The 10,008-nt window shown below is 39.4% G+C and overlaps 1 protein-coding gene across 1 annotated transcript in view; it reads left to right on the top strand.

The window, feature by feature from the left end:
* The window catches only part of FAM19A1 (family with sequence similarity 19 (chemokine (C-C motif)-like), member A1), a 214,011-nt gene that overhangs the window by 162,117 nt on the left and 41,886 nt on the right, over positions 1-10,008 (top strand). The window contains exon 2 of the mRNA XM_009996903.1: positions 7,829-7,969. Coding sequence (XP_009995205.1) covers positions 7,829-7,969 — 141 coding nt within the window. The remainder of the gene's footprint in view (positions 1-7,828; positions 7,970-10,008) is intronic.

Genomic DNA, 10,008 nt, shown 5'->3' with positions numbered 1-10,008 from the left:
TAAAAAAAAAAAAAAAAACATCAGATATGAAGGGTATGTGTGTGGTCCTCTGCAGGCAGCTCTGCCTGCCTGTTTTGCTCTGCTGTCTGCCAGGGACAGCAACACAAAGAGGTGGGATTTGCTCATAAACTCTGTCATTTTTGAACCTGTGTGTACTGCACACAAAATCAACATTAAAACTACCCATAACGTTTTTCCAGTCCCAGCTAAAAGCAAACTCCTCATCAGCATTTCTCTCCAGCCACCCTTGCCTTGTTGTCCTCTTGAGTCCTTCAGCTGAACTTGGTGGTTGTCTCACCAGTAGAGTTGCTGTGGGCCAAAGGCAGGAGCTGCTACAAGACTGTCTTGTTTTTCTGGAGCCCATTTTTCCTTTGGCTCATCTTTAAGTGATTTTTTTAAATTTTTTTTTTTTTTTAAATATGCATAAGAATAAGGTCCTGTGCAAATTTCTCAGGAGATCAATTTGCAAGGCTCTTTACGAGAAAGACCTATTCTCTGGTGTGTATGTTGGTTTGATATGGAAATCTATCAGCCTGCCCTAGATCCACCCACAGCTCATACACTGGTGTGCTCTGGGTTTTCTCTGTGAATTCAGGAGCAGAATTCCTGCCATTTCTCCTTGGCAAAAAAATACTTATTTTTAACTTCTGCAAATAAACCTGTTCTTGAGGATCAGAACCTATTCTGGGTGTAAGGATAAGGATCTGTAAATCTCTCAGATAAAAAGCCTCCTGTGGCTGATGGCAGAGAGCATTAGCAGAAAATTGTAAAAGACTACAAATCCATGTGCTAATTAGAGCTTTGCATATCCCTGCTTCCCCTATTATACTGAATGGGAAATAAAACAGAAATGAAAAAGAAAAAACTTAGTAGTCAAATGAAATATTAACATTCAGCTGAACAAAATATTTTAAAGTTATTATTTTCCTCTAGGAAGTCTTTTGTTGAGGATTGTTTTTGAAAGTTTGGTTTCATGGAGATGGCCTTTTTCTGTCAAAACTACTCAGAAAATTAACTTAGAGCACCATAAATAACAAGAGATGCCTGTGCTGAATTCACATTGCCCCTCAGCTTTTGAATTCTGACTCCAGAATCTATCAAACCTTTGGCTTAGTACAACATGGATTTCCATCTCTGTATGACCTGCTTTGACCAGCAGTTCTCCAGACTCTGACTGTGTATACTATGGATCTACACAAACCAAAACAAGTTCTGGTCTTACTAGAAATAGGGTTGTTTTATCAGTGATAGAGAAATTGGGGCCTCAACTGAGTGAGAACATTGCACCACCACAGGAGAGAGGCCCATGGGCTGAGCTGTGACCACCACGAGTACTTTTCAGTGACCATGACCTCAGAAGAAGCTCAATAGGAGATTAAAATTAACCACAAGGTGCAAATTCCAGGGAAAACAAATTTGGCTGGCCAGACTTCTCATGGACCTGCTTGCTGTGTTAATAAACACATAGGGTTACTTTAGAGGAGGTGCCCTGTGTCTCCAGAACCTTTTCATAGCAACAACACTCAAGGAAATAGTATCTCAACCTAAAAGTTAATGACCCACAGTGGGAATCACTTCTGTTGCTGCAGTTGCACAGAGCCTTCCCAAACTGAAAATAATATATATCCCACATAATGAACAATGAAAATACTGAATATTAATGAAAAGATGAATATAAATTTAGGGAACAGAGCACTGCAGTTTATTCTGATCCAGTGGGCAAAAAAAATCCAGTATATAACCAGGAGCATGTGTGATGGGTTACAAATTCCCACAGTTACTGGACATTCATGTATAATGAGTAGTCCATCAAGCTGTTTGGATCAGTTTTCATAATGGGAAAGAATGACATATGGCTTAGTGCTACCTTTTTATATGTGGGTCCATTTTTTAGTGGTGCCTTTGTGTTATTTAAAGCTCATGGGCCAAATTCAACTGGTTTGTGACTTCATTGGAACTGAGGGCACTCTGGCAGCTGAGGTGAAGTTAAGCCTCAACCTGAGAAAAACAGGTAAATCCCCAAGCCCTGCCTGATTGCTCTGCAGCCCAGTTCTCTGTGTGCAGAAATGCATCCTGTAAACTTGACCTTTTTTCCTTCTGGAGCAGAGACAGGGTGTCAGTGGATTATATGTAAAACAAAAATTGGAGTGTAATTGCACTGTAGCTATGAGGAGTCTTTTATTTGTTCCCTTCTGAAGTGGCTCATGGAGTAGCAAGGGACTTTGCTTTTCCATCTGTTACATATTCCCATCAGAAACAAAAATGTTATTTTGTAAGTAACATAGTAGTGGCTTATTACTTCTTAAAGTAAAGCAAAGTATAGTATTTTCCCCTGAGCACTGTGTAGTCTGCAGTTCTGGCATATTAGCTGGCATAAACATTTTGATTAAAGCTTCAGAATGTATTAATTACACCTGGGAAGTTTCCAAAGCTTATTCAAACTGCAAACTCTCGAAGCTGCAACCCCCAAATCTGAATTCCTTTTTAGCAAATGTAAAAATGGCTATCACAGGGTGGCCAGTTACTTCTCTAGGTTGCTTGTATAAAGGCAGGAGGTGTCAAGGGTGCACATTTTTTTTACCCCTTAGTTTCTGTAGGCACTTTTTCAGAAAGTCCCCAAGTGTCTGAAAATTTTGTACTGTCATGTTGTTAAACATTTGCTTGAAGTCTAAAGAACCTCAATTCTGTTTAAAGTTTTCTCTGATCTGTTAGGTCTAGCAACATCTGCATATACTTAAGCACTGATCAGAGTAACATCCCAGGGTAGATGACCCCAAACAGGATGACAACACTGGAACGCAGACTGTCTCACTGAGGCTGTATAAACAAACAGAGCTAGGAAAACCAGCAGTAGTTCTAATGAGCTGCTTGGAAATGTTAATAGAGTTGGTCCATATGATTTCCTTTTCCCATGGTGGATTGCTTATGTTGTAACAGAGGGCAAAATATGACCAGTAAGGTCTATGAAGTTGTTCTGACTATTATTTTGTGAGTAACATGTAGGGGTGCCCTGCACAGCAACAGGAGTTGAACTCGATGATCCTGATGAGTCCCTTCCAACTCAACATATTCTATGATTCTATGAACAAGCTCTTGCAATGACCTTCACCTGGATTAGGTTGTGTGGTGCATTGAGGATGAGATAGAAGCCAATGTAACAAAGGATCTGAATTCTAAAATCGCTGGGTGTGTGACCCCAAAAAGAAAAGCAAATCTTATCTCTCAGCCCTCTGTGCCTCCACCAAACAACTCAAGAAGTCTCACCTAAACACTGCTCATGCATTCATGCACACATGCATTCATTAGGACTGACCTGCCCTAGGAAGGTCCATTAAGTGGAACTCATTTTGAGCACAGATGGTCCTGAATAGCTTAATGTCTGCCTGGTGGCCAGAATAAGTGAATTCTTGATGGCCTTAGACTTCTGATCACATACATGCAGCCAAGGAGGAAATGAAAACATGTTTATCATTTTGATAAACAGCCTCTCTCATTGCTGCAGGATGCTCCATGTAACTCAGCAGAGTCAAATACTATTAAATTGTCATCACTGTCAAAGAGAGAATGTATAAGTTTTGCTACCTGAGTCATAGTTAATGAGTTTCTCAATGTGTAACACAAATCAGTACTGCTGTTTGCCTTTTTTATGGTTGTTTACTGATAAGTTTAGGCTTGGCTAGAATACAGAGGCAAGTTATAATTTTGAAGTGCAAAATATGCTCTTAATATTACCTCCCAGCTAGAGATATAAAAAACAGAGATGACTAGAAAATGGCTTTTTGGCTTCTGCCAGACATGCACTCAGACCCTATAGATGATTAGATCTTTTAAATCACAGCCACCTACAGTAGGTTCCTACTTATTATAAGATATTTCATTCTTCAGTCTGTAAACTCAATGTGGCTTTATAATAGAAACAAAAATGAACATGTTTTCAGGAATTTAGTGTCCTCCAATTAGAATGAAACCATTTGCAGGAGTATCAAAGTTGCTCCTGTTTTACAGTAACAATGATGGATAATTTCTGCAGTTTCTTATTTTAAGCCTGTGCAGAACAAACACTTTTGGAAAGCTAGGAAATCTGAACAGATTTGTAACACCACAGACAGTTGCCATTTTCACCAGCCCAGATTTCTTCTTGACAGCCAGCTCTGTCCTTCTTACTTTGGTAGTCATCACATTTCCTTCATCCAAAGTTGAGGGCATCCTGTGAACTGAATGCTCAGGAAGGGTCAGCTGCTTTTCCTATCAAGTCCTGCTGACATTTGATGTGGAGAGGATATAAGTCATGTTAGGACATCTTTATTCATCTCTGAAGCTTCTTGAAAAAAGAGCAAAATTATTCCTGATTTACAAAATCCTGTTCTATTTCTAATCTCTTTCTGTATTTCTTGGGGCAGGAGAGAATCTTTTTCTTGCCAGCTGGATAAAGCAGCTACTTCATGAAACGTGGCTGTCAAGGAAACATTCAGAAGACACTTAGAGGATTTTAGGCCCCTTTCCTCTCCTCTTAGGATCAGTGGCAAATTCACTTGAATGAGTTGGTTGAGGCTGTTATTGTGGAAACAAAGCCAGAAGCTACCTTAGCTCAACAGACCATAAAGTTAAAAAAAAAAAAAAAAAAAAAAAAAAAAAAAAGACATTTCTGTTCTTTGTGAGAAGGATTCAAATTTCTGCTTCAATCACAGCCCACCAGGTCAATAATTCATATTTGTTCAGGCCCCCAAGCATTGTAACATCTTGCCAGCTTTTCCTATAATATAGAAGAACCACCTAGAAAAAAAAAAAATCCCTGGCTCAGGAGCAGAAGTTCTCAGATATTGGTATTACAGAATTTCTTCACACTCTACCTGGCATCCCCCCCTCTAAAACAAAAGAAAAATTGAAATAAAAAATAAAAATCCTGAAGATATCAGAATAAGAAGTTACTTCAGAGATACATCTGAACACACTAGATTTTTTTCCAGTGGAAACTGAAGACTGAGTCATGTTCCTTTTCTCTTTCTAACTTGCTTCCTCCTTTGTACTGCTGAAGTAGAACTTTAACTTGAACCTCCCCTTATATTTGTGGTATACATATTTCTGTGAATACCATAAGAAAGAGCAGGTTTTTTCAGTGAGGTGTTTTCCTATTCTCACCATGTTCACTTGTATTTGTCTGGGTAGCTCTATCTATTCCCATTTTGTAGATGGTTTTTAAGAAGTCTAATATGTATATGTATGGTTGGTAAAATATATACCAGCAAAGACAATGTGTGCCATGCAACCAAGTAGTCATTTATGGGTTAAACATGCTTGAATGGAGAAACCCTGATCCCACAGAACAAATCTTCCAGGAAAACAGGGTGCATAACATGCAGAACTTTATCCATGTGAGATGAATTTTTTTCTTCTGTGTCAGCACTGGGAAGGGTCTTTTTATTATTGTTATTATTATGATTTACATTACAGTTATAGTCCATGCAGATAAAAGTTCCAATTAATGTACTTAACTGTCTAGTGGTAAAAGAAGTGGTTTTTTCCTTGCTTTTATAGTTTCACTATGTTTTGCCACTCCTAAAGAGCTCTACACTTTGAGTTTAATTCTTTATTGCTGCAGCAACTTGAGCTTCCACATAACAATTAAAGGTGTTATAAAGCTCATCCACCACATCCCATTATTTTTAATAGATAACCAAATATGCAAGACTAGCTCATGTGGTTATTAGTACTCATATAGCAAATTAATGGGGAAAATTAAGCAGTTAGCTTATTCACAGATATTTTCCACACAGTCTATGTAGTCTAAAATTAGAAATGCTTATTACTGCGTACATTATCTTTATTGTTGGGGTTGCAATCAATAACATTGCAAATCTGTCTTCTCTTAGGGCATAACCATAAGATGAATTTAAGCAATGAGGGTCTTTTCATTGCTTTCAATATTGTTTGGATGGGGGAGCAGGGAGTTTGTCTGAAGAATTGCTTCACAGAAAAAATACAGGCATTTGGGGCTGAGTTGATTGTCACGATTCCTCTTACTCCTAGGAGACCCTGACAAGACTGTCAGGTGATGGCTTTCTGAATTGTTGGGATCTCTCTTCTGTGGCGCCTATTGGCTTTCAAAAAGCTTGTGTCAGCAGGCAAAATTCACCTGATAACTAATACATGAAGCAGCATTTGTCTTCAGAGGAGTTAAATATTTACTGCAGAGCTAGACTTGCCTCATGCTTGCAAACCCATCAGTGCTTAACCCCATGACCACACAACCTAAGCTCATTTACCCTAATGAATGTTCACAGGCTGTCACCCACTGACTCACTTTGAAAGGTCATTGTTTTGAAAATGTAATGTTATAAAACATTTCCACGTTTTGTGAAGTCCCTGTTCATTGGTAGTTGTTGTACCACTTCATACTGCAGGTACACCTGGTGGCACAGCACCACATGACCTTAGCAACAGAAAGTCAAGGGAGATTCCTCCCTGCTCACCCATCCCAGTGCTTTACTACACAAATGTCACCTTTGTAGAATCATCAGGTAACAGGACTTGCTCCTGAGAGGGGAGATGCCACTAGGCTCCCAGACCTCTTCCAAAATCCCTTTCCCGCAGCCAGTTGTGGATTGGCATCTCCACCCAGCTTATTCTCTTGCCTGTCTGCAGGACTACTAGGGTGTTCAAAAGCCCTCAAAGTCATTTTAAAAAGACTGACATCAAAATACAGGAACAATGGTTCCTATCCTATAGTAAAAGCAATGTATGGGTAGTGGCATAAGGTAGTAAGGCTTTCCTGGAAAACCTTCTTACACACCCTGCTCTTTTGTAGGTGTGTGCATGATGTTTTGCACTAAGTTCAAACAAATCCTGCCAAATTTATGCTGCAATTTTATAAAGCAGCCAAATATCAGTGGGGAACAGACTGGCACCATTAAATACTTGGTGATTATGAGCTCAACACAATCTGAACTGAGGAATGGAGTCATTACTTGGGCAGTGCATTTGCCCACTGTGGTGTCTCATCTCCTTGCACTGCATTGCTAAGGTGAAAGGGAATAAAAACACTTGACACTTCCTTTCTGTGTCCCAAACACTAAGTGCTCATAAACCCCAAGCCACCATCTATCTATCTGTCACTCCATTGTGTTCTGCCCCTAGTCAGGCTACTGCAAATGTTCATAAAGATCAAGCAGGGAGAAGACAAAATAAGCCTGGTGATCTTGCAAACAATGGGAAAGTTTTCTGCCTTAAAACTGCCAATTTAGTGAGTGGGGTAGCAACAGGAAGTGTTGTTGGACTATCCTGTAATTTGGAGAGGTTGATTGTCATTCCCCAAGGGCTGAGTTCTGGCATAGAATCAAATATTGGAGAAAAAGACTGTTTCTAGATGTATTCCCTAGTCCCTAAGTCCCCATCCTTGTACAAAGGAATAGTCAGAGGGAGACACCTCCAATATTACAATCATAAAATCAGTCAGCAGTTGTTGCCCAGTTACTGTTGTATGTTACCTACATTTCTTCAGGCACAGACTGAGTGCTGTCATTTTTAGGCTAAAAATTCTGCTGGTATCAGACAAGCTTCTAATATAAGACAGGCAAGCTCTATCTGCTGCAGAGGGACATTTATCTGCATTTCCTATTAAAACTGAAGTATAGCAGCACTGGGCTTACTCAGGAGCATGCATAATGGGAGAAATATTGGTGTAATCCCAGCTGTATAGAAGCCATGCAGAGACACAGACAGGTGCTTTGACTAGCCACTGCTGCTCTTCCTAATCAGAGTGTCAATATTCTCTTTTTCTTTTTCTTTTTCTTTTTTTCCTTTGTTCTTTTCTTTTTTTCCTTTTTGCCAGAAGGAGGAACATGTGAAGTTATAGCAGCACACAGATGCTGTAATAAGAATCGAATTGAGGAAAGATCACAAACAGTAAAATGCTCCTGTCTACCTGGGAAAGTGGCTGGGACTACAAGAAACAGACCTTCCTGTGTTGATGGCAAGTAGCTCCTCCTGTATATATGTCTCTGTTTGTGTACCTACCATACAGTGCATAGCTCTAAATCTATAGATTATGTATAGGAATGTTGTGTTCTTTATAGAAAAATGTAGAAGCATGAGCATACTTTTACACTCATTTGCCTGCTACTTTAGTGCATGGTTCTGTGCACGTCACGTTCAGATTTACTCACCAAAATGTGTTTGTTACAGACACTTAGATAAGTATAACAAATTCTGTGGCAGGATCAAGCCCTTAATAAATAAATGAACCAAGTTATCCCTTATGTCAGCTCACAGGACCCCCCTGGTGTCACATTAGTTTTGATTCATCAATATTTCAAAGGACAACAACCATTCACTTTGATTTAATTAGCCATTTGAAAAGACAGTGCCAAAAAAAAAAAAAAAAGACAAATAAATTAATCCTGTGGTCTTGCCCTGTAACAAACATTGCAAAAAGAAATCACTGGTGCTGTTCTTTGTCATGGGGATTATTTTTGCTGAAGGAAAACCACCTTGTTATTTGTGCCTGGATTTCATATCAGATCTAGTGCCATAGCTTGTCTTCCTCTCTGGGGCTCCCCTGTCACCACTGCAGGGTGACAACACGCAGCAACTGGGGAGAGAGCTATGGTTTGGAAGTGCTCAGCAAAACATAAATCATGTGAGAAGAAGGGGAGTAAGTGGTACTAATCCCATTAATTACCCTTCCAATAAGATTGGTGGCATAACTGCAGGTTTTGGAAGCACCCAGTGTTTCCTCTTTGGTCCTGTCATTCAGCACTCAGCTTCCCCCAGGTGAGTTAGAAGGGGCAGATGGATGAGCAAACACTGGGAAAAATAGTTTCTTCTGGCTGTCTTTCCTCAATTACGTGCTGCAAAGACACTAGCAAGGGAGCAGGAGCTGGTCCACCTGTAGCCCAAGGTTAGAGAGGAATATTGGTGGCTCTTGAGGAGTGGAGGATTGTGTAAACTTGAGGCTTGCACATTCATTACTAAACAGTGAGAGGCTGGGGGATCCTGGGAGGGATGAGAACCTCATGTTTTCTCAGCAAGCATTTCTGGTGTGTACATATCCAGTTTATATATTAAAGACAGAAAAAAATATTTTATTACTTTAAAAAATGCTTTCAAATTTTAAAATTATGAGGCAGTCTTTCTTAGCTTGTTACACTGAGAATGCAGTTCAGTTTACAAAGTCATGACTGAAAACATCCTATGAAGGCACCTGTGAATGATTAAACTTTAATCGACATTCCATTATTGCATAATTACACCAATAGAAAGAAGCTTTTCTTTTGCTGTTAAGCACACTCACAAAACTGTAGGTGAATCCTATAGCTGGTCTTAACCAAAGATAAGATGTACAAGCCTTGAAGAGTTTCAAGTTCTTCAGCAGGTCATGAAAACCAGAGGCACTAGATAAAACAGAGAGACACCATTAACTCATATCTTAATTCTGTTCTGAGTAGGGGAGCTCAAAGGGACACTGTGTTAAGAAAAGAAGTTGGGTGCAGGTGTGGACTGGACCCTAATTGCTCTGTCAGGATTACAATAAAGTGTTATTTTCTGGAATTTTAAAAGCAGTAAGGATAAAACAATGGCTAATATAAAAGTGCAGAGCTAGTCCATTGAAGTCACTGGTGAGACTCATGGTGACTTCAAAGCCAGCAGACGTGAAGTACAAAGGAATGTCTTGCCCTTTCAAGTTAGGTTGTTGCAGTCAGCCCAAAACTTCTTTTGTAAATGGATAGTGAATGGCTCAAAAGCCCAATGTGCTGCTCTTAAAACTTAATAGAAAGGACATTTTCTTTGGCCTTTGTTTTATTCCAGATTTTGCTTTGTAACTTTTGACATACTAACCTGTTTTTAATGCAAAACTTTGACTTATTTAGTGGTTTTGTTCTCGCTAAGATGAATTCCCAAATCTTCCTGCAGGAGTCAGTACTTTAACTCACAATAAGATTCTAGATTTGCTGTTTTGTTTGTACATTAAGACGTTTCAAAAGGTCATCTGCAACATCCTACCTTCTTTAC

Source organism: Chaetura pelagica, unplaced genomic scaffold, assembly GCF_000747805.2.
Source record: "Chaetura pelagica isolate M959 unplaced genomic scaffold, ChaPel_1.0 scaffold24, whole genome shotgun sequence".
NCBI classification, from domain to species: domain Eukaryota; kingdom Metazoa; phylum Chordata; class Aves; order Apodiformes; family Apodidae; genus Chaetura; species Chaetura pelagica.
The sequence above is the reverse complement of the archived record's forward strand: the minus strand, read 5'-3'. Positions and strand labels throughout refer to the sequence as shown.